Here is a 23,175-nt window from a genome sequence, read left to right as displayed (position 1 = left end):
ATTGAAAACAGAAGACAGCTAAGGTTTATCTCTTTATAAAACTCACATCGGTACTTGCATACATGTGTATGCACATAAGCTTTGGTCTGAGTCCCAGTCTCCCAGGTGTATAAGATCCAACACTGATGGTGTAATGTACAATTCCTGGTGAGGTCACATGACTAAAGATACTATGACAAGCCAAGTTCCTGGAAAAGATGCTAAAACGGGCCAAAGGTTATGAACAAACCATGAAAACGACAGTTAACATCACCCCTCAAATTTTTTTTCAAGCAGTAACCTGCAAGTCCATTAGAAATTAATATTTGCAAGTGGTAAAACCTTGGCAATAATAAAAAGTCAGTGCAAAGAACAAAACTTCTTTCAGACATTGTTTGAAATGTTCAGACAGTATATAATGTAAATACATAACTGAGTTGAATAATAACATATAAACACGTTTCAATATAATAGGTCCTTGTGTGTTATGGCTCAATTTCCATTTTTAAGAGGTTTTTTTCTGAGCAATTAAAATTAGTGACACCAAAGTCACCAGTCACTCTAAAATATAGCTGTGCATATGAAAGAAATTAGCTTTGATACTTTTGCTTCTCCTAAATCTAAAATGGCAACAGAACAATGCAATAATACAATTGGTCCTCGTATCCTAAAATGCATCGTAATCTCTCATTTGATAAACCAGTCTTAATTTGGAAATGACTCTGTTTGCATTCATTAATAATTATTCTAACTGGCTTTGAGGTGATGGCATCTTGTGACGTTAACAGGAACAACATTTTAGATTTCACTGTGCTTGATCTTTAACATTTCTGACCACAAGATGGAGCAATTTTTCATGACAAAAGGAATTTCACTGCATGTTTTTCTTACCATGAGCATGTATGATCCTCATATCATGCTTCAACTCTATTTAACCTGACACATGCACACACATGAATTCTGACAGTATATTACTGCTGTGAAAAGAAAGAGTCCTAAAAGAGACAGTTATAACATAGATGAAATGGAAGAAATCAACTAAGAAAAGCAGTACAGTACACTCAAGAGTACCTTCTGCTACTTTCCCCAGGACCAAATGACTGGATATGTGTGGGAATAAGTCTAGCTTCAGCATTTACATCAGTGATGAAATGCACCATGTCTTCCCTGCTGCTACTGCTGGTGCTTGGAAGTTTAGCAAATCTCGTAAGAGACTGTTAAAACTCCTTTGGTGCAACCTGGTTTAGTGGTTCTTTGTAATCAAGTATTGACCCAAAAATACAGTAAACAGCCTGCTTATATTAAAGGTTTCTCATTATATTTTGACATACTGTAAAGATGTGTGAGCCTGCTCACAGGTTTAGCATAAATGCAATACAGATAAAACTGCATAGGCTTTGGGTGCATAGGGGAAGATGGTGTCACTCAGCAGCCTCAAAAGCCCTTTGTGTTAGAGTTGCTACCGTCAGTGCACTGTGATCAGGTTAGGACACTTTGGACTAAATGAAACGCATTGCAACAGCCAAAGCCTTTGCTGCCATTAGAAGGACTTCTGTCGGTCAGCTGAATTAAAAACTAAATCCGGTCTCACAAATGAATCAATACAATCGCTTTTTTGTGCAGCAAACAGGAACGCAAACAGCAGTTTTAAATACAAGCCAGACACTTAAACAAAAGTTAGCTGCACTTACAAAAATGGTGCAGGTATCACAAAAATATGTACACATCAAAGAAAAGACTCTTCACTCACACGCACACACACACAACAAAACAAAACCCTGGAGACTCTAAAAAGCTACTGGCCTTTGTTAAAACCCTTCATCTCGGAAAAGGCTTTGCAAACTGATCAAGCATCACAGAACTCTCAGTCATAATCAGTAACTTGACACTTTGGAACTTCAAAAGGTCACTGATTTGGGCAGCTGTTGTCCACCTGGAGGCATCCTGCAAAAGTCTGGACTGGACCGGACCAGTGGCACCCCTACCACTGATGGCCCTGTGGGCCTGGATTGGCCTGGGGGAGACCCAGTGTACAAAAGTGGTGCTGGGAAGGCAGAATGGTCCCTGGGGCCCCTAGAGAAAGGCTTAGAGTAACTGGGTGAAGTGGCTCTGTGTGTCTCTGAATAGCTGTTGCTGCTACACTGAAACGGGGTGAGTCTGTCAGCAAAACTAGGTGGAGGAGGGGCAATGATGGAGTCCTCTGCCCAACGATCCTCTCCTTCATATTCGGGCTCCTGGGGCAAACTGGGGAGAACGTGCAGTGACGGAGGACTGGGTGAAGGGGAGGGAGGGATGAACACAGGAGGTGGAGGCACAGGGTAGCTAGTAGGGTCGTAGAGTCTGTCAACGGCAGGTGGTGGGGGATTGCTGCACATGCTGGGGATTTCCTCAGGCGTGGACCCCAGCAGCCTCTCCAGATAGCGGTCATCTTCATCGACCTCTGAGAGGTTGTCGTACTGCGAGGTATTTGAAGGTCGACGGTTTCCCGCTGGCACAGGAACGTAGAGAGAAACTGGGAACTTGGTCGGTTTCAGTGGAGGAACTCTGTGAGAGGAAGAGGAGGCTGCTGGGAAAACATGAGGAGGGGAAGGCCTTGATGAAGGAAATTTCTTCTGTGTGATGCCAAGTGATGTGGGTGGTTGTGGGCAAGTTTTGGGGTATGGCTTTGTTTGCAGTGGTGAGGCAGAGCACGGGGAAGGAGAGCGCTGTTGGGTCTCTGTTTGGGTTGGTGCACAGTGTGGAGGATCAGTCTGGTTGGGATAAAAGAAAGGTGGAGGTGGAAGATCTGGAAGGTCCATTATCTCCTCCTCAGCCTGCATGGTCAGAGCATCTAAAGTAGGAGGCTCATAGGGTGGAGGCCAATCCACAGGCTCCTCCTGAATCTCTGCATCTATACCCTGCTGTACTCCTTCATTCTCTGCCAGGTCAACCTCTGGGGCCAACACCTTCACAACAGGTCCTACTTCAGTATGTGGTTTTTCTGGTTTTGGAGGTAAAGGAGGTGGTCTACAAAGACTTCTGGGAGAAGGTGTTTCCTTTGTGTGCACAACAACTGGGTCCGGTGAAGGTAAAGACGGTGTATTTGCCCCAGAGGGGCTTCTGGTGTCCTTGGTCTCGGCAGGAGAGGATGTCTCATGTAAGGTGATGCTGTCTGTTTGCTCGGCTTCTGCACTAGGCTGCAGACTTAGTTTAACCTCAAGTGGAGAGTCAGGCTGTAGAGGCAGTAAGAGAACTGGTCTCTCTTGACCCAGTGGTTTCTTTGGCAGCTCCTCTGACTTGGCTAAAAAAGGAAATGGAAGATAGGGAATGCATCAGTGAAAGAAAAAAATGGACACTAGAAAGGATTTATAGGACAAAGAATGTAGCTTTCAACTGAAAGGAAATGACGGGTAAAAAAACAAAGTCTCTCCTTTTATCATTTTCTTGGCTCATCATCATTCTTATGTTTGACAAACTGCACCTGGGGGAGGCTGGTCCAGCTTTTTAGCACGCAGCTCAGACATGGCGGCCTGTAACTGTTCAACCACAGCATCATCAGGCAGGAAGAAAGAAGCAGCCAGCTGCTCTTGAAGAAACTCCCTCAGGTCCTCCAGCTGAAACTTCTGCAGACGCTCTGATTGGACACACGATACAGACACAACAGAGGCATGTTAATTGAGAGAATGAGTGACTGGTGACTTGTGCTACGTTCAGATAGCAGGTCTTAATGCACAATTTGGACTTTTTAGTGAAATTCAATTTTTTTGTGTGCTCGTTCATAGTATACATTAAATGCAACTTCTATCAGTTTTAAGTATGAAATGAATGTGACCCTGAAGTGACCCGCAAGCTCAAAAGAGGTCCTGACGTAATATGTGACCATGCAGGCACACACTGTGTTTACGGAAGTAAATATGAGTAAATATGTTTTTCCCACCATTCCTTCTCCTGGGATGCAGCATTGTGACGTTTGTAGCATTTCAATGACAAAAAGGTCGGCTAAACGTGACCTGGCCGTTCAGACTGAAGTCACATTGCAAAATATCGGATATGTATCGGATTTAGGACCACATATGAAAGTGGCCTGGGTCAGATTTGAAAAAAATCTGATTTGTGCTGTTCAAACTGTCTTTAACAGGTCGGGTACAGGTCACATATGGGCAAAAAAATCAGATTTGGGCCATATTTGCCTGCAGTCTGAACTTAGTGCACGTTAATACATGAGGTCAAGAGTCATGCAACCTCTGAGCTGTAAAATATAAAGGATACTGTTCAAGACTCATTTTAAAATTACAAATATTCAACCAATGAGGGAAGTTAATGCTTGTGCAAGTGCCCAATGAAAAGTCAGCATTCCATTCTTCTCCACAGCAACTAGCCACTTGCATTATGTAAGCCATCCAGTTATAAGGCAGCCAACCGAGAGGCAGCGTGCGATCTAATCCACACAGTAGAACTCAGCCATGTAGCAACAGCAGCCATGGCTGTATCTGGGCATGAAACTGGTTGGAATGAGTCAGGGAAGATAATGCAGTCAGCCTTGTACTCACTCTTGTGTAACTTGAGGGTTGTATAAGCCATGGCAGTTAGCATCTTCTCTCCCTCCAATATGTAGATGTCCCATAAACGCAGGGTGAGGGTGAAAGGAGTCTGTTATGCAAGACATAGAGCAGCAGCAGAGAATCAGTCAAACTACAAAAAAACTTAAATGTGGTAGACTGTTCATCACAAAAGCAAGACAATGAACTGTAACAGACAGGTCTGTGGTTATAAATGATCAGTGAAGATCTGCATCAGTTCCTGTGCTTTCCACAGCTGGATGAAATCCAAATACTCACTCTGTCAATGAAGCACTGGAGAAACCATTTGGTGGTATAAATCCCTGTTGTCATCTGTTCTTTATCCTATGGGGAAAAGGTAAATGAGGAAACTGTCTCTGTGGGAAGTCGCTCTTCATAATCTTTTGTTACTTACTGTATAATCTACTGTATTTCTGGCTCAACTCTGCTGTACAACACAAATCTGACGATGTTTGCAATAGTATGTGATTATAAAATCCCATTTCATACACAGCATTGCGCAATTATTATTTATTACATTGAATACTGAAATTACTTTTTGATTAATTAAATGCTCTACTAAAACTGAAACTACTTAACTATGGGTACTTTTTCAAAATAACTAAGAAAAAGAGGAAAGCTATACATCTCCTGTTTGAACACAAGAAAATTAGCATGTGTAGTAATCTGAGGTGCTTATCTGACATGTTATTAATGGTAGGCAATTAAAATGAAAATATGTGCCAGTGAGATTCTACATCTGGTGTTTTTTTTCCCTAATATCAATTTTGATTGAACTTGTATACCTTTAAGTAGTATACCACTACAACCTTACATGTAGTCTTTTGCAACAAAAATGAAAAACAAAATAAAAAAAAAATACACAGCCTGGCAAAAAGTCCCATGCTGTAATATTTAACCTTAGCCTTATTTAGCTTTGATTACTGTACATACTCACTTTGGCATTGTTTAGATAAGCTTACACAAGACCAAAAGATTAATTCTTGCCATTGTTTTAAGACATCTAATGTTGCTAAACCTTGACCTGACCAACCCAAATCATAACACTGCCCCCACAGGCTTGTACTGTAGGCACTAGGCATGATGGGTAATCACTTCATCCACCTCTCTTCTAACCCTAATGTGCCCATCACTCTGGAACATGGTCAATCTGGACTCATCAGACCACATGACCTTTCTCCACTGAAACAGTCCAATCTTTATGCTCTTTAGCAAACTGATGGTTGTTTAAGAAATGAACAGCTACTCACTGCACCAGTTTGGGTTAAAGAACTAATTTCAGCTGAAATATATTGATCACTACAGTAATTATCCAAACCTGCATACCCTGTAGCCTACTTGTCAAAACAGTTTGGGTGTGCAATAATATTTATTGGTGATGCAAAACCCCATGTTGTTAATCAAGGTGTTGTCATCCTGCTTCTAACTAAGATTTATACCAACAGCCTTATTTTTGGAAGTGGACATTATTTATTTGTTGTGATTTTTATTGTTTTCTTTCATTTCCATCCTATGTTGCCTATGGAGGTTTGTAGGAATACACATACAGCTGAGAAAAAGGAAAATAAACTAATTGAACTGTATTTAAATGTATACATTGTATTGTACTGATAACAAAAGAAAATCTAATAAAAACTAAGTTAAAAAAAAAAACAAACAGCTTAGGTGCTGCACCTAAACCTTATAATAGTATGGAAAATGAGCAAGACTCCTGTACAGACAGTGGTCCAGATGCATAATGACTCACCAGGTGCTTTTTTAACTTAGGCAACATTTTGGAAAGGATAAGCTCATGGTGGGCTTGGAAACGCTGAAGCTTGGGAAATCCAGGAATGAAGAACCCTAAGGCGGAGACATAATATTAACAAATGAAATAATATTTTCCTCTGAAATTATTCCTCATGTTCCTTGTAAGTGCTCTTGAAAACATTTATGCTGTTTGGTGTAACAGCCTTTTCCCCTCCGTCTCACCGTGCATGGCGTGTTTGCTGTTGGTGAGGAGCTGAGACAGAGCCCAGAAGGCATCTTCCTCATTCAGGTACATGAGCAAGATAGCAGCGATCTGACTCATCCCCTGGCAGTAGCTCACCTCCTAAGGGAGCAGAAGAGAAGACAGGTTAGACTGAACAGAATGGGTGAATGAGAATTATTCATAATTTATTATAACAGGCAAAAGGGACAGACATGATGAGGGGAAGAGAGCACCTGAATGTCTGATGTGGTCTGAAAGCAGACTGTAGAGACATGTGGTGAAAATACAAGATGGGGAGCTACAGACCTGCTGTACACGCTGTACACACGAGACCATATTATAAACTGTTTTGCCAGAGGTTGTGCAAATATTTGCTGTAGTGAAATACACATTTCCAATAGCAACATTTCTCCTTGAATTACTGCCACTCTGCACATTGATGGAGTGATTTACACCAAATAAATCATCCTTGGCAAGCAGAGGATGCACAAACGTAGACACACATTTGCTATTTGTCCATATTAAGACTGATTTATTGTGCTGCTTGAAATGGACACTCTAAAGTATCCTTTCAAGGAAACATAAGGGTTACACTGAGGTTAAGCAACACATTCTCCACATTCTTCTCTACCATCACATAGGCGAAAGGACAAATACACCTCTCCCCTATGCCCCCCCCCCCGACTCTCTCACATTCTCCCACTGACCCAGTTTCTTATGAGCAGTGTGTGAGAAGAGGGGAAAAGGAAAAAAGGGAACAGCACATGCCCATTTCCTCTGGCTCGAACACCTCTACCACACAGGAACTGTCTGCACAAGCAGAGCCGAAAAAAATGGACATTTCTTTGTATGTGTTGAAATGCACTGCAGATGACCATCTAAAGCAGAGGAAATCCTTATTTTAATACAAGAGATAAACAAAAAATACATGCAGTGTTGAAGTCAATATGTAGACTGGATGCTTCTGAATGTGTGACAAAAAGAGGCTTTCAGATAGAACAAATCATCCCTGAGTTTGATCTCAGCACCATGAGCTTCATTTAACACATGCACAGTCTGAGGACATCAAGATGTTTACATACAATTACGTTTATTAGTCTGAAAGACGTGATTGAAAATTGTATGTCGTGCCAAGAGACAGCTTTAGGAACAATTGTGCATTTTCTCCAGATATGTAGATCGTCTTATTCATTCTGATATATATGGTGGTTAGTTTCTTCATATTAAATAAACTCATTCCTGTGTTTTGATAAATGCAGTTTTGTTAATAATGACTGTGTTGTCTGAAATGTAATGCAATTATCACAAATGGGAATGTCAACCAAACCTAAAAAATAAATAAATAAATAAAAAAGCTACAGATAAAACAAAGTCACTGTGAAGTTGCTCCAGTGAGTGGTGGTTAATTCTGATTGCTACTGTTGGATATTTGTCAGCTGCTTCTCAGCATTTTGCCTGCCAGTGTCAAAGAGGATCTTGGTCTAATGATGTGAACAAGTATGGATGCGAGTTTGCGGCTGGTTTGACTGTTACTCTGTGTTACTGTACATTAAGGCTGAGCTGCACTTATAAATAAAAGATCTTCACCAAAGCTCCAAACAGGAATGAGAACAGACGGGTTTTGAGTGCTCGGCTTGTTCGTCACTGTGTGGCCAAACTCATGCTCAAGACTCCTTTATGTTATGTAACAGACACACTTGTGTATGATCACATACAAATAAACTTACTGTGTTGTAGACGGAGTAGGCTGCCAGCACGTGAAACAGTGCCTGTTGCCTACAGAGGGAACAGAGAAACCACCGGTTAAAAACAAGGATATGACTCCTCAGCGACAATGGAGCCAGCTGAAACGGCATGTCAGAGCATTGTGGAGTTTATTAAATGAAAATTCCCCCAAGCCACATGAGTGATGATTTTTCAAGCATGAACCACCACATCTGTAAATTAATTCCATTCATCAGCCCAGAAAGACTCAAAACAGCTGCAAACATTTCTGTGGAGAATGACAAACTCTTAGTGCATCCAATCATTGTTTTTGTGTTTTTGTGTGTGTGTGTGTGGAAATACATTTCCTGTACCCAGACGTCCATGCTTGAGCTATTCAGCTTTGCCCATCACATCGCTGTTTAAGTATTAATGAAGGCTGTGTGTGAAAGGACCTATGCACTCCATTAGTTCACCAACCAACACTCGACATTTAATAAAAGCTATTCCAGGGGATCTCATTTTTCTAAGGATCAATAAGGTGCTTTTGTCTAACACAAGTGTGAAAAAATGAGCAAATATGTAAAAAAATGAATAGAAAAAAAGGCTTTGAACCCATGCAGCTCTGTCCTGATTGTATAACCACAGGGCTGTGAGCCATGGCTGATTACATCTGGAGACTCAACAGTTTCAGACAATGAAAACAAGGCAGCCATTGTGTGTGCATGTGTATGCATATGTGACTGGAGATAGGGCATTAACAAATATAATGCAAGCAAGAAAGGATGTCTCCCCTGCAGGCCTCCACAGTATTATACATGTCGTATGGACACTGACAGAGGCAGGAAAGGAGCTTTAAATAGCCATCAGTGTCTCAGTGTGTGAAGCAGCTGCAGATTCATAGGGAAGGAGTGGGCAGCCAAGCAGGATGGAGCTGTGTTTTGGTCGGTTTGGACTCAGTGGCTTTGAATTCAGTGGGAAGTTAGACAGCAAGAAGAGAGTCTTCTGTCACACGGTCAACATTCAGTCATGTTTTCGTAAAGTCTCAGCTGGGCAATAGTCACCAAGGAAATGCAATAACACACAACAGAATCTGCCATAATTTTATACTATCTGATGTCATCTTGTTTGTGTAGAAGTGACATTATATTTACAATGTATGTATCATCTCTCAGTGTTTGGACAGTGATGCATTGCATTTAGATGTAGACTTACTGTCTGTGCACAATTTCACAATGTATGAATGCCATTTCCTGTGGGGCTTTGTGCACTGACAGGAAGGCTAATAAAACACAGAGGAGGAAACCACCACTTTGGTTTTGTGTGATTGTGTGTGTGTGTGTGTGTATCTGTTGTTGCCTCAATGTTTTAACCCAGGGGTCACACACCTAAAGGTAAACCTGAACATTTGAAGTGACAAAAGAAATACTGTAGAGGGCTGTGTGAGAGACCAGAGGTAAAAAGTAGAGCGATCATAGTGGTGTCACTCTTCTCACATGATCAACAAAAACACTAACAAAGTTTTTGCTTGGACAGAAAAGTTAAAAGATAAAAATATGCTGAATTGACTGCAATTAAAACTCTTAGAAGTAAATGATGCAGCTATGCAAATGAAAAAATTAAGAAACACAGAACAGTGAATAAGTGCAAACTGTCCCTCATAACCTTCTGCTGAGCTAAGAACTTACTTGACTCCAAAGCGGTCCATGAACATGATGTGGTTCCTGAAGGTTCTGTTGACATCTAAGTCAATCTGTTTGATCTCTGTAGAGAAATTACGTGCTTGCTGCTTCATTTTCTGGAGGACCCAAAAAAACCCAAAAGGAACTAAGTATCTGTTTGAATTTGGCTTTAAACTGTGTCTTTATTTTTTTAGATTTCATACTGTACCTCATATTTTCCCTGGTTGTCTTGTTTCACTTTCTCTATGTCCAAAAGCAAAGCCCAGGCCTGGCCCCTCAGCTGGAGTGGGACACCTTTATACACACGCTTCAGCAACTGAGGAACACAGTCATAAGAGAAGTATGAATGTGTGACATGCAAATGCACACTAAATGTAAAGAGGGATCTTTAAGCAGTGCAGCCTTGCTAACTCTTCTGAGTGACAGCCACTCATCTACTGAACTTATGGTACTTGCTTTAACTGTCTAGACTGAGGAGAGGAGAAGAGGGATTAGGGAAAACACTGTGGTCCAAAGAGGAATGGAAAATAGATTATTAACAGAAACGGAAATAATGCATCACAGAGTTGAGTAGAAAAAAGGGAAGCAAGAGCTAAATTGACACAGTATGTTATGGTGTGTGTCTGCGAGTGTCTGAACTCTAGATACTTGATCGGCAATAACCAACCTTTTCACTGTTCCTATACTTGTCCCAGTTTTTCACCATTTTCAACCATTTCTCCACCCTCTCTATCTCTTGCTGCTTTTGCTGCAGAGAAAGGAGGAGATGTGGTGATGTAAATTTGACATGCAAGGTCGAAAAAAAAAAAAACAGGAAAAGGTTCATACCTTCTCTTCAAGCGCACTGGGTGTTGGCAGCTCTTCTTCACTGAAGCAGAAATACAAAGCATATTATCAAAGAATTAAAAGATTTATGTATGGGAAAATGTTAAGAAAAGATTGAGCTACAGTAAAAGAGAGGAAGTGGGATGAAAATACTCTACGTAAAAATGATGGTGTTCCATAGGAAACCACTATGAGGAAGCTGTCAAAACTTTAAGTTGGGTAACTTACTGTAAGAAGCCAAAACGGTCGGTGACCTTATAGATGCTGTAGTCTGCGTCCTCCCATGGGTCAATGCTGACACCCTCCTGTCTACCCTGAAACACCCACATACCATAAACCACATTAGGATAAACTGTATACAGAGAAAAACCTAAAAAGGAGCTAAAAACAAACATTCCAACAAAAATGTGACCCGATGAATAACAGTAAGATAAACTTAGCCTCTCAGGGAAATTCTCAGATGAGCAGCAAATGTGTTCAAGTTTAGGAAAAATTGTTCGGATGTTTCCTAAACAGAACCAAGGACTGAAAGCGGGATTGTGTGATTTTATCATTCCCATAAACCTGATAGAAAGACTAAAAGTTTATATCTACTCTGTCACATGCTGACTGTCCTCTAAAGAGTTTTAACTCTAATTTGTTCACAGTTCAGAGTCATTCATTGATTATTCCATGTAATCCCATTTCCACACTCTGATGTTAAATCTGTTTCACATGGCAGCCAACACTTAGGACCTCAAAAAAGTCTGGAACTGAATTCAAATATTCTTGTTCAACATTTTTAGTCACTGTGGTTCACAACTAAAACATGGTATTGTTAAGTATATCATTACCTTGTCATATTTTGAAATGATCTCAGCACGTTCCTCTGCTATCAATGTGTCTATGTCCTTCTTCATGTCAAAATCTGGAAGAAAATGGAGAAAACACAAAATACTGTTGACGGAAATCAGCATAAATTGGAAAATATGTTATATTAGAAGGCATGAGGAGGCAAGTTTTTTTTTTTTTTTTACAGATAGTTCTCCATGAACCATTCTTTTCTCACATGTAACACCTGATTTAGTAGAGGGTAGACCAACACATGACAGTGACCCAGAAAAAATAGAAAAAAAAAAATTCAAAAAAATCTGAGGAAACAAGAGCATCTTCAGCTTTTCCACTGACCCATAATTGTAAACATGAGAAAATACTCAATCTTTTCTGGTTAGTGGTTTAAACTGGGGCTCAGATGCCCCTGGAGCCTCATCCCATCTCTCCCTTTCCCAGTACAACCTTTACATGACCCCGGTCTACTCCTCTAAGCCTGCCTCTAGCTTTCCCTGGCCTGATGTGTTTGGCATGGATCAACTGTTTAGCAGTTGTCTGAGCTCAATAGTAGCGTGAACATAACAGCTTCACCACTTGTTTGCCAAATCAGCATCTCTAAATGATGTTGGGATATGCAGAATATGCCTGCTATGCTTGACATGCACTGTGCATGAAAGGAGAAAAAAGAAGGAGCAGATATACAAGCTAGGTTAGTTGTACTCACTGACTCTAGAGTTGGCTTTATTGCATTAAAGTTAAGCACCACTGCATTTCTATCCGGTGTATATTTTAAGCAGCACATTAGACAAGAAAGTCTTTGTTATGCTGCACCTTTAAAAATGATCATGAGACACATGCTTACACTCAAAAAACTAAAATAAGAAAGTCAGTCTTAAAACTAGGAAAAACAGAAAAGGATATTTTAGGTATATTATAGTTTAAGAACACATAATTATATAAAAATAAATAAATAAAAAGATCCTTTAAATACTATTGTAGGGTAATCTATAATGTTTGGAATTACATTGTGATGAACAACTCTTTTAAAGTAGACTTTTACTTGGTGATAAATCAATATTTGAAAAAAAAAAAGTACAGAATCCACTGTGATGCACTGTGGAACATATTCACTGATGTTTTGCAGCATGTGTAGGCAGCTGAGGCCTTAGGCAGCATGTTCATCTGGCATGCCTCACAGCAACAGGTGTGAAGGCACCTGTCACGCCACATGAACCGGTTTAACTTTTCCTTACACTGTTGCCTAACTTTGTTTAAGAGGAGACATTTCATCTGAAGTAATGTGACATGTCTTCATAATAATTTACACTGTGACAGTAGAACAGTGAGTAGCAGTACACAAGTTAAGGGAGTATGTTGCAAGGAACCAAATATCAAGTACTCATGTTCAGCGGTTCAAGTTCAGGAATAATCTTCAAAGTATCAAAAGAATCATAATTAAGGTTTTCTCTCATTTGACATCATCCCTTTAACTAAAGTACAGGCTACATCTCAATTCTACAGCCACAACCAAACCATCCAGTCTCCTCCATGAGAGTAACAGCTGACCCTCTGGTCAAAACAGGTGGTCAGTGAAACAAGACCACTGAGCAAATGGACTCCGATGCTTTCTTCAACACTTTTCCCTTTCTCATCCACCTCTGGTCATGCTATGTGCTATGACTGCAAGTTTTTCCACAGTATCAGCATATTCATGTGAACAGCTGAGAAAACTGGTAAAAGTGATTCTAATTCTGTCTTACATTATAAGATCTGGAGAAGTAGTCTGCCCTCAGTTTACTAGGATTTAAGAAATGCCAAAAATGAGGCTTGATTTTGCTTGTTTGCTTAAAAATAAAACCTTTCTAAAATTTCCAGCAGTGAAGCTCAAAACTGACCAAAACAATCCTCCTTATTTCAGCTCTTCCTTGGGGATATCAACCTGTTTTTAAAATCAGTGTCCACTAAATACATTAGTGTTTTTCTGTTATGCTTCATCTTCAGGTTCCAGCTGCTTACTTCCTGTGTGGAGTCTCCAGACTGCTGATAGTATTGTGTAGTGGTCAGGAAGAAAAGGAAACCAGTGATCACCCCTCCTTCAACAACAGGTTCAATGAGAACAGCAAAAAAAGAGTGAGACAACAACACACGTCTTCCTCCAAGCAATAAAACTCCTTTTACGGAAAAAAACCTCAAATTATCCAGACTTGGTATTTTTAGTCAGCAAGAAATACATGAGTAATAATACCACAGGGTGGTCACTTCACATTAACACTAGCGGCATTTGGCTTGTGAGTCACAACCACTGAGGCTCTCCTAAATGGTCATTCTGTCAAAAGGATTTCATCTTTCTACCTAGTTCAAAGATGGCAACTGTAAAGTGGGCCTTTTTAAGTGGAAGCTCGAATGATGACTGTATGTGGGGTGGATCAGGGTGTGAGCAAAGAGTAAGCCGCAAGGTCACTGACTGGGAGAGAGAGATCACGCAAACAGTTAAACTTCACACCTAATTACACATTCTGTACTTAGTAGGAATGTGTGGGAATAGGATGAAACAAAAGCAGAGAAAAAAACTTTGCTAAAATGCAGAAGTCAGATAGAGGAAACATTCTTCACAGCTCTTAGAGGAAAAAAATAGCACTTATCTTTGCATAAATCTTTCCAAATGTAGGTGTAATGCAGTGGAGGTGAGAAACGGGTAGGTGAGCTACTTCAGACAGTTATGACAGATTATAGATATCTGAAGAAGCTGAAATAACTGCAAGAGAAACCCCTTCTCTACAGCTACATTTTGACGACATGGCAGCCAAGACTTTGAGCCTGGGGCTGAATTGACATCATTTCCTGTTATGACATCAAATTCTAAATCTAGCATGTGTATATAAGCGCTCAGTTGCACACTTGTGACCACAAACAGCTTGCAGAGCATTCTGAATCACATCTGGCTAATTACAAGGTTTTAAGCAGAAATGCGGCAGTCACAACATCTCCCGTTGATTTATCACCAAAATCTCACTTTGTAATTGTGCTCATCCCTGATATGGCTATACCTTCTAAGGTGTTGGGGGGAACCCATAAACAACTAGTCTTTTAGGGGATGGAATTATTAGGACAAGTATTAGGTGTATGTTAAAGATATGGGATGATCTTGCATTTAACCTGAAACTGGGAGAGAAATTAGAAAATAAATAAAAATGGGAAAAAGTTTGACTTGCTGGTAGTATTGGTGCTTTTATAAACATTTAGCATCCCATTATATTTACATTTGTTTCACATCAATACTTTTTACATATACTTTCTCCATGATGATCTCTCTATCCTTCTTGAATATACAATTTTAATCTGAGCAGCAGATTTAAACCAGAAGATTACACTAGAGTCAGAAGGACAGCCTGAGATTAGAAGACGTCTGGCGGCAGTCAACTACTGTGGGATCCTGGAAATTCTGACTGAGCTACAGTGGAGTGATAGTTTTGGCTAGATAAGGGGGTGTGTGCTTTTACTGTGTGTGTGTGTATGGGAAAACACGATGATGTGAAACCATTAAGTGAAACTAAATCAGGGCGTGGAAAGAAATTCCAGAGTGAAGGGTAGAAGTTTTGTGTTAATCTGAAATTTTCTCCAATAGCTGCACTGGAACCCCAAGCGCAAGATATTGTAGTTGTTTTGGGCTCTATTTGGTAAAATGTTTCCTCGTCCAAAGTCTTGATAGTGTGATGTAGGAGAAGGCAACAGATGTTTAGCTGCATTCACTACTGCATGATTAGTCAATGCTTTGCGGTCAGCCAAAGGACAATCTGGCTATGCTGTCAGACAAGCTCCGGCTACATGTTCATTCAACCTGGATAACCACAGAGCATACTCCCATACCAAGCCTCACCTGTCACACGTGTGTATTTTATAATCAGTTTATATTATAAAACAGTACCAGTCTCCCACAAGTTTACATAACATAATTCCAGTGTATGGAATTACCACCCACCAAGTGGCAGAGGCAAGCAAAAGTACCACCCTGACGTAAACGAAAACTTCCCCACAATAAGCCCTCTTTCATAGAGATTCAATAAGGATCATTAGCACTAATATTAGTTCTTAAAGGGTTAGTAAATATTAGAAAGTATAAATTAGTCAGTTTAATTACTGTCATTATTTCCAAGACTTCGAAAGTGTCCTATAACAGAGTCTGTGTTATTATCCCTGTGATTACAAGACCTTTAACACTAGATGGTGATTGTGGAGAAAAGGCGGATCACTGCAGTTCCGAAAAGGAAAGAAGTTAACAAGCGACCACATGGCTCTAATTTCCACATGAAGAAATCCCAGATGGCTATAGAACTCCAGATTTTAATGGGTGTCAGACACACAGTGGGTTCATGTGAGCGTGTTACATGCCCAAAAGAAAGAGAAAATAAAAGAAGACAGAAAGTAACTGAAATGATCACACTGAAAGTCACAGAGGGATGAAGAAAACACCTGTTAAGATTCCACAGGTTCCTTTTTTTTTTATTTTTAAGAAGGGAACATGTTGACATGAAATGTTTTATGTGAAGTCAACCTCAGCAGATCTTTGGTTCACCTAATACTGGTTTGAAAATAGCCATGTTATGAAAAAGAATCCCTTGAAGACTAGAAACATTACTAAGACACCGCACGGGAAATCGAAGAAGGCTGGTGTGAAATGTTAGACAGCCATCTCTTTCTTTAAAGGAGAAGCATGGAATCCAGATGGAGCCTCACAGATACAGTTAAGACACTCATACTGGATAAACATATACTTGGGGCTCTGGTCTGAGCCAGAGAGTGATCCAGCATATGAGTTATTATTATTACAAGTAGCTGGTATAGGAACAAGTCATGCTACAGAGCTTTATCTTGCTTGCCATCTTCAAACATGTTGCACTTAATGAAAAATTACTTTTCAAAGGTGCACAGCCTGGATGCTTCAATCACTTTGTGTGCTCCAGTACAGTAACACTGACGAAATGTCAAAGCCCCACATTACCAAACATGTGTCTCGCAGGTGTGACAATGCATGGACAATGGCTGATTGTTTCCTCTCAGCCCAGTGCTTCCTTTTAGGACTTAAACACATAGTAGTAAATGAATCAAAACAAAGTCTTAGAGTGGTGTGTAAACTTGATCTTCTCTTAGCCAGACTGAGGCAAACATATATGCCATATGAACTGAAAACAGAGAACAGAATGATACCAAATTTGGCCATTGGCTGAATATAGCTGCTGGAGCATTTGAAGGCCAGTCACAAAGTCTCCCCTTTTCCAGAAATTCCTTGTCTTTCTTGATGTTTGAGCCTCTATCTTCCTCTAGTTTCTTTAGTAGTGTTTGTGTTTATGCATAGAAAATAGCAGCGACTCAGAGACTATACGACCCCAGGGCAAAAAATCCAGAGCAACGGGACTGAGGAAAAAAAGCACATGGCTCAGAATAGCTTGTTGTCCCTAAGGGGGTTTCTGTCCTGTTCCACTCTATTGTCACTCAGCCTTATAGTTTTTCACAGAATGAAGAAATAAGGGAGATTAACCAACAACAGTCACTTTCCGAAACCACCTGACCTTTTCCCTACCTTAACAAAGGAAATAACAAGCTGGTGTTTAAGGAAGGGGGCTCTATATCATCCCACCCTGCATCTGACCCAGCCTGAGAACAGTCTCTGGTCCTTGCTGCCGCCTCTGCATTACCTGGGGGGAGGGTGAGGAGGGGGGTGTCTAAATATAACAATGACTGCACAAACTTTTACATGCAGAAGTGGCAGACAGGCCAGAGCGAAGCCTTGTTTCCCAGAGTGGCAGCACTTTTTGGACGGGTGGTATGAAGAGGACAGGAATGTCAAGGGAACAGTATTCATAAACACAAAAACCACAGGACCCTGCTGAGAAAGCCACATTCTCATAAATGGATCCTCTTCCTGGCAAGGAAGAGATCATAAAAGTGCCAGCAGTGAAGTCAGGAGAAAGTTCTCACTTTATAAAAACTCATACTTTTAACATTGCATAAAAGAATTAATAATGCATAGTTTAGAAATGTACAAGGCAAATACATGTTTAGTTACTCAACATTATTTAAGATGTCACATTATATTTGAGCTCCATTTCCTATCTAATGCTTAAAAATATCCTTACAGCACAACAGCTCCAAGTGTTTTAGTATAAAACATTTCCTACTGCACCCAGATGTAAGTGCTTACAGCATCACAATGCTCACAACACAATGATTTCCAATATTCACTAATTACACACGACCAACCTTCCAAGCGCTACACAGCATGTCATGTTTTTTTCTTTTTTTTCTACAATGCTCAGAGTAAATAATAGAGGAGAGTGAATACATAGAGTATATTATCAGATGAAAAATGTTGAATCAGGACCAAGTCAGCTCACCTTATGTTAATTGTTACGCAGAGAGTTAGGTTTGTTAACACATAAAGCATCAGTGATTTGGTTCAGGAACAAATCAGCAGAGGATTATGGTACATGCAAAGGGATCTGCTATGTAGTGAAGGCATGACACAAAAAGGTTAAAGGTCCAATATGGGGGGAGGGGGGCACATAGCATTAAGAGCATTGAATCATTTTATTCTTTTATTGTAAACTACCACACAAACATAAAGGACTGCCTCACAGAAAACAACAACTGAGTAAGAAACAAGGAAAAGGCTCAAAACCATTAACAGTTTTTAGTTTCCAGATGACAAAACAAAAAATGACAAAACAAACTACAGTGTGATAGTGTTTTGCAACCACATGACAGAAGTATTACTTGATTAAATTTGGATTTGTGAGCAAGATCAAATCTTTTCACATCCCACAGTTCAAATGTTTCCAAATATCTACTGATGAACACATCTATATTGTCACACAATATATACTGACATATTGCCCAGCGCTAGTTCTATGTGTAATATTTGTGTGGTAATCTGTGCACTATCAACTAGATTTTCAATATGTGACGGGAACATAACATAATAATGAGAATGCATCTGAGAGGGGAAGCAAACGCTGTGAGCAGATTTTTGAAAAAGGTGTGATTAAATCCACTGTCATTCTAGAATAAGGGGCAAAATGTAGGGTTGTCGGGCTGGTTTGTATTAATTTAAACATGTCACATTTAACTTGGGTGGCACAAAGTACTTAGTGGGCCCAACATGATTTTGCAGTAACTTTGCAAAATGGGTGACAACTTGTTCTCCTGCGAGATTTCCATGACATGTTATGTGTGACATGGTATTAAAATGACTAATCCCTACTACAAACTTGCCCATATAAAAGTATGTCTTAACAATTTTCAGCGTGTAGTAGCACCACGGAGGTTGTTGTATTTTGGTGCATAAGTATTCCAGCGGAGTACATAGTGTCAAAGTAATGCTGAAGTGTAGCTCAGTTAAGAAGTCTTGAAAATCATTACAAATCTGCATTTATCTTAGTTATTCGGGAGGAAAGTAGAGACATAGTTTGATGCATTTGACAAAGCAATACCACAGCAAGAGCATGAGTTGTTTCAAAATAAAATCCATCTTCAGAAATTCATTCATTCATTCATAACCTTTATTTAAACTCGGAGATATACTGAGAAAGCAACCTCATATACAATACAGCCGAGACAAAACACAAAACAACTGAAACATACAATTAACATATTAGAAATACCAAAAAGTAAAAGTGGCAAAGATGAATGAAAAACAGAGAAGTCTACTTAAAAACAGGAGCAGCTGTAGGTAAAATAAGACGCAATTATTAAAGTTCATCACATGAAATAGCTACTAGTTAGCCTTATATTTGAGTGAGTTACATGAGGTCTGTTATAATCAGGCAGCTCAACCAAAAATTGTCTTTATCTGGACTTTCCAGATATTTATATTCACTTATTCATGTCCATATAAGCACTAATGACATTTACATACTACCATTATCTTGGAATTCCATTCTGTTAATGTTAACAAACCACTAACTGTGTTTTTCAACCTTGGGGTTAGGACCCCACGTGGGGTCACCTGGAATTCAAATGGGGTCACCTGAAATTTCTAGTAATTGATTTAAAATAAATAAATAAATAAAAACTTTCTAATAAAAAAAAAAAAATATGGTGAGTTGAAAGAGACAATCACAATACATAAAAGACATGACAAACTCTGAAGCTGAAACTGAAGCACTGTGGTACTGTTTATCTTTCAAATGTTCATTGCGGTCAGTTTCAGATGCTGCAGCTCTTTCATAATTCCTAGTTTGAGTTATTGTTTGTTCAGTATTAATTTGCAGCCTTGTAAATCCAAGCTGGACTGAATGTACATATCCTGACCAAGGAAAATAAAATTCTCACTTTGTGCAGTAATCTCAACCTGACTTTTCTGCCTCCATCCATAATAACATACATTATATAGCCTAAATGTTATCTAACATTAACATTTACTTGCAACATAGTATAATAAACTATTACATGATCAAAAACAAATTAATTTTAGCAAAAAAAAATTATCTGTTTGGAGCGAAATGGGGTCACGAGCCAAAAAAGGTTGGGAACTAAACAAACTCTGACATCAACTTCATATAAGCACAAAAGAATGCCACATAGCTAATGCAATTTTAAGTATTTAGACTTAACCCAATTTGCATTTAAAAAAAGATCCAAACATCAAACAGTTAAAGGGGGAAAATTCCAACATGCCCCAATTTAGTCTCCATACAAATGCTAAAAGACAAATAACTATTTGGGCTATTATCTTCATCACTCATTTCCTCAGTGGGGATACTGTTTTCAGTCTCAGTGACAATATATCACAATGACCTGACCTCTTTTCACTAATGACACACTGAGGGGGTATAGATCTGACTGATTTATGGACAGGCAGTTTCTGGCTGATTCTCACTGAAAGCACAAATCATCATTGTGATTATGTGGATGTTTAGATAATACAGTAGTCAGATATATTGTGTGCATAATCCAGATGAGTGCTCTATGTTCTCCCTGTGTCTGTCAGGCTTTCCTCCCACAGTCCACAGACATTCAGGTTTAGTGAACTGGAAACTAGCACGTAGATGTGGATAAGAGTGTGGTTGTCTCAATTCTGTCACTGCTGTTACAAGCTCATGTTATGTCCAGACAGAGTTTACTACTGCCTCACATCCAATATGGATCCATACAGTGTCCAGAACCCTGGCCAAAACAATAAGTAGCAAAGTTATGAGCTATACATGAATTTGTGAGACCCAAAGTGGCACACCACGCCTCAGTCTTCTGTCTTCACTTCAGTATCTGGTGCGTTTTGTGACACCCAGCATCAGGCCTTTGACGTCTATCATAAAGCCACCATTCAGGCAGACAAAAAGGCTATTGATGCTTCCCTGCTGAAATAATATTATCACAGCACAATGCCATGAATGCTGCATACTGAGGAGAGATAAGAGACAGAAATACATCCAAATTAATTTCAGTCACTGCATTTCAGCTGATAAAACTTTATTCTACATTATATGTATGAAGCAAGCCGCTGACCAAATTCTGCCACAGGAAAATGAAATGTTTAATGATTTACATAGTCAGGCAACCCCTCTCCAATTGTGTTTAAAAGAAGTTGCTGCTGACTAAGGCTCATTTTCATTCCAAAAACAAAATAAGGACTCACATGCTCTGCTTAACATGTGGTTCACATCCTGCTAAGATTACAGGACAATCATTATTCATTATCACACACAAATAAGGGTTTATTTGGCTGTTTCTCTGATTTGAAGCACAATTCTGCCTTAACTCCAAAGTTAAGTTCATAATAATATACTTTAGATTCAAAATAAATCAAATTCTCTGTGCTGATAGGGATCATCAATCACTAGTGGGTGGTCAATTAAGTGGGACTCAACAAACTTGCTCACAATCAAAAGTAAGATCTTAGTAGAGACTTAAACAGAAATAAGCCATTTGACACAACGGACAAGAAAAATAAATGAAAAAGATAAAGAAATGCGCTCTGTCTTTACAAAAGTAGCTCACCATATCCTCCTGAGACCCAGAGAAGTACAGGTTTTGGCTTTTTTACATTAAATAATTGCCTTTATTGGAATGTTCTTTGCAGTGGACAGCGTTTTTTATTTTGTTTTTTTTTTTTCAATAAAGCTGTGAAACTCTTGTCCCCTACAAAGGACAAAAATGCTTTGCTGGGTTTCAGGAGGATATGACAGCATACTAAAAATGCAGTCGCTTTCTGATATGTGATTTCCTTCTCAAACCACAAGCACAGTGAAGTGACAACACAAATTCTAAGGGATTAACATAGCAACAAAAAAAAAGGGCAAAATACTCTATGCTTAACTGAGCTTGACCGTCAAAAAAATAACAAATTCATATAAACAGCAGTCTTGGATTAGTTCATTTTCCATCATAGGCCTGAACAATGTGAATATTGACCAAGAAATATAGTCTTAAAAAAAAAATAGCTACTGAAATTCTCCTTCAAGTAGCACATTTGAATTTAGGGAAATGATGTAAGACAACACGCACATGTGATACATCACACTGCAAGACAACGACACAATAAGGAGAGCAGATGACAGTAAAACAATGAGCACCAGACATCTGGCAGAGGATGAGAGCTAGATCCTGCTGGAGATCTCTCACTCAGACTGTCTGTAACCTCCCCCACTCATTCAGTCTATCATACAGGAACCAGTGAGACGGCCAGTTAACCTTCCAAAGGGGACCACGCATGGCATGACATGACATACAGACCAGTGACTGGCCTAGTTCTGGATGCTTGGGGATCTGCAGTGTGTGGATGAAAAGATAAGACAAAATCTCACTGCTATTATTAACATGAACTATGCCTCTTATTTAAAGAAACAAAAACGCTTACATAGAGTGGAAATGTGGTTCCTATTTTGACACTTATCTCATATCCAGTTATTTATAAAGCAGTAAAAATCCAAAGCTTTTGCATACAAGAGGAAAAGAGACTCTTCTAATGGTACACACACCTCGCATTTGCATTTCATAGAACAGTTTCAAAGCTCATAGTGAGTGATGCAAAAGCAGAAATTCCCCGAGAGAAGCGCTCATTCATGGTCCTCACCACAGAGGGTTTTGTTAAACCAGCCATTTACTCTTACGGTAAATTCAATTTATTCTCAGAGAAAGAAACACCATAAATCTTTGTGTCTGATAATGACGTGTAGCTCACATGGTAGCGCAATACGACATTACAATTACAAGGGACTGGTCCTTTATCGCTTTGTAGTGGCTTGGACAAGTTGTAAAAACATTAAATGGCATGATAAAAAGACCCAAGCGATAAGTATTTCGCGGCCACACACATTTACAAGATAAATAATAGTTAAAAAATACGAGTTTAAAAACAGGAAAACACGGTAAGGACGCTAACGTTTAAGACTCAACCGTCGTCGCTGCTTACCTTGCGGGGTGACTTCCCTTCTTCTGTTGCTCTGTACCTACATGTAGAACCAAAATCCACTATTCTCATTCTCCCCCACGCTGTCCACGGGAGCCAAGCGCTATGTCACTGCGGTAAATCTGAATAAACACTTGTCCTCCTTTCACTGTCGACTAGTTCGGATGAGATCGATGCTGGTCAGACAGACTAAATCACCCCCAGCTCTGCTCCTCGCGCTGCTGTGTGGCTGGCTGCAGC

General features: G+C 39.6%; 1 protein-coding gene across 1 annotated transcript; it reads right to left on the bottom strand.

Moving 5' to 3' along the window:
• Positions 1–19: 19 nt before the first annotated feature.
• On the bottom strand, positions 20–23,175 carry LOC115420644 (pollen-specific leucine-rich repeat extensin-like protein 1). The gene is made up of 14 exons (XM_030136042.1): positions 22,939–23,175; positions 11,555–11,628; positions 10,950–11,035; positions 10,725–10,764; positions 10,564–10,644; positions 10,105–10,212; positions 9,903–10,012; positions 8,238–8,286; positions 6,510–6,630; positions 6,286–6,380; positions 4,797–4,862; positions 4,509–4,608; positions 3,440–3,592; positions 20–3,259 (listed from the first exon to the last, which is right to left on the bottom strand). The coding sequence occupies exons 2-14, from the start codon at positions 11,618–11,620 to the stop codon at positions 1,878–1,880; spliced, it is 2,457 nt and encodes an 818-aa protein (XP_029991902.1). The 5' UTR covers positions 11,621–11,628; positions 22,939–23,175; the 3' UTR covers positions 20–1,877.

Source organism: Sphaeramia orbicularis, chromosome 6 (assembly GCF_902148855.1).
Source record: "Sphaeramia orbicularis chromosome 6, fSphaOr1.1, whole genome shotgun sequence".
Lineage (NCBI taxonomy): Eukaryota > Metazoa > Chordata > Actinopteri > Kurtiformes > Apogonidae > Sphaeramia > Sphaeramia orbicularis.
The sequence above is the reverse complement of the archived record's forward strand: the minus strand, read 5'-3'. Positions and strand labels throughout refer to the sequence as shown.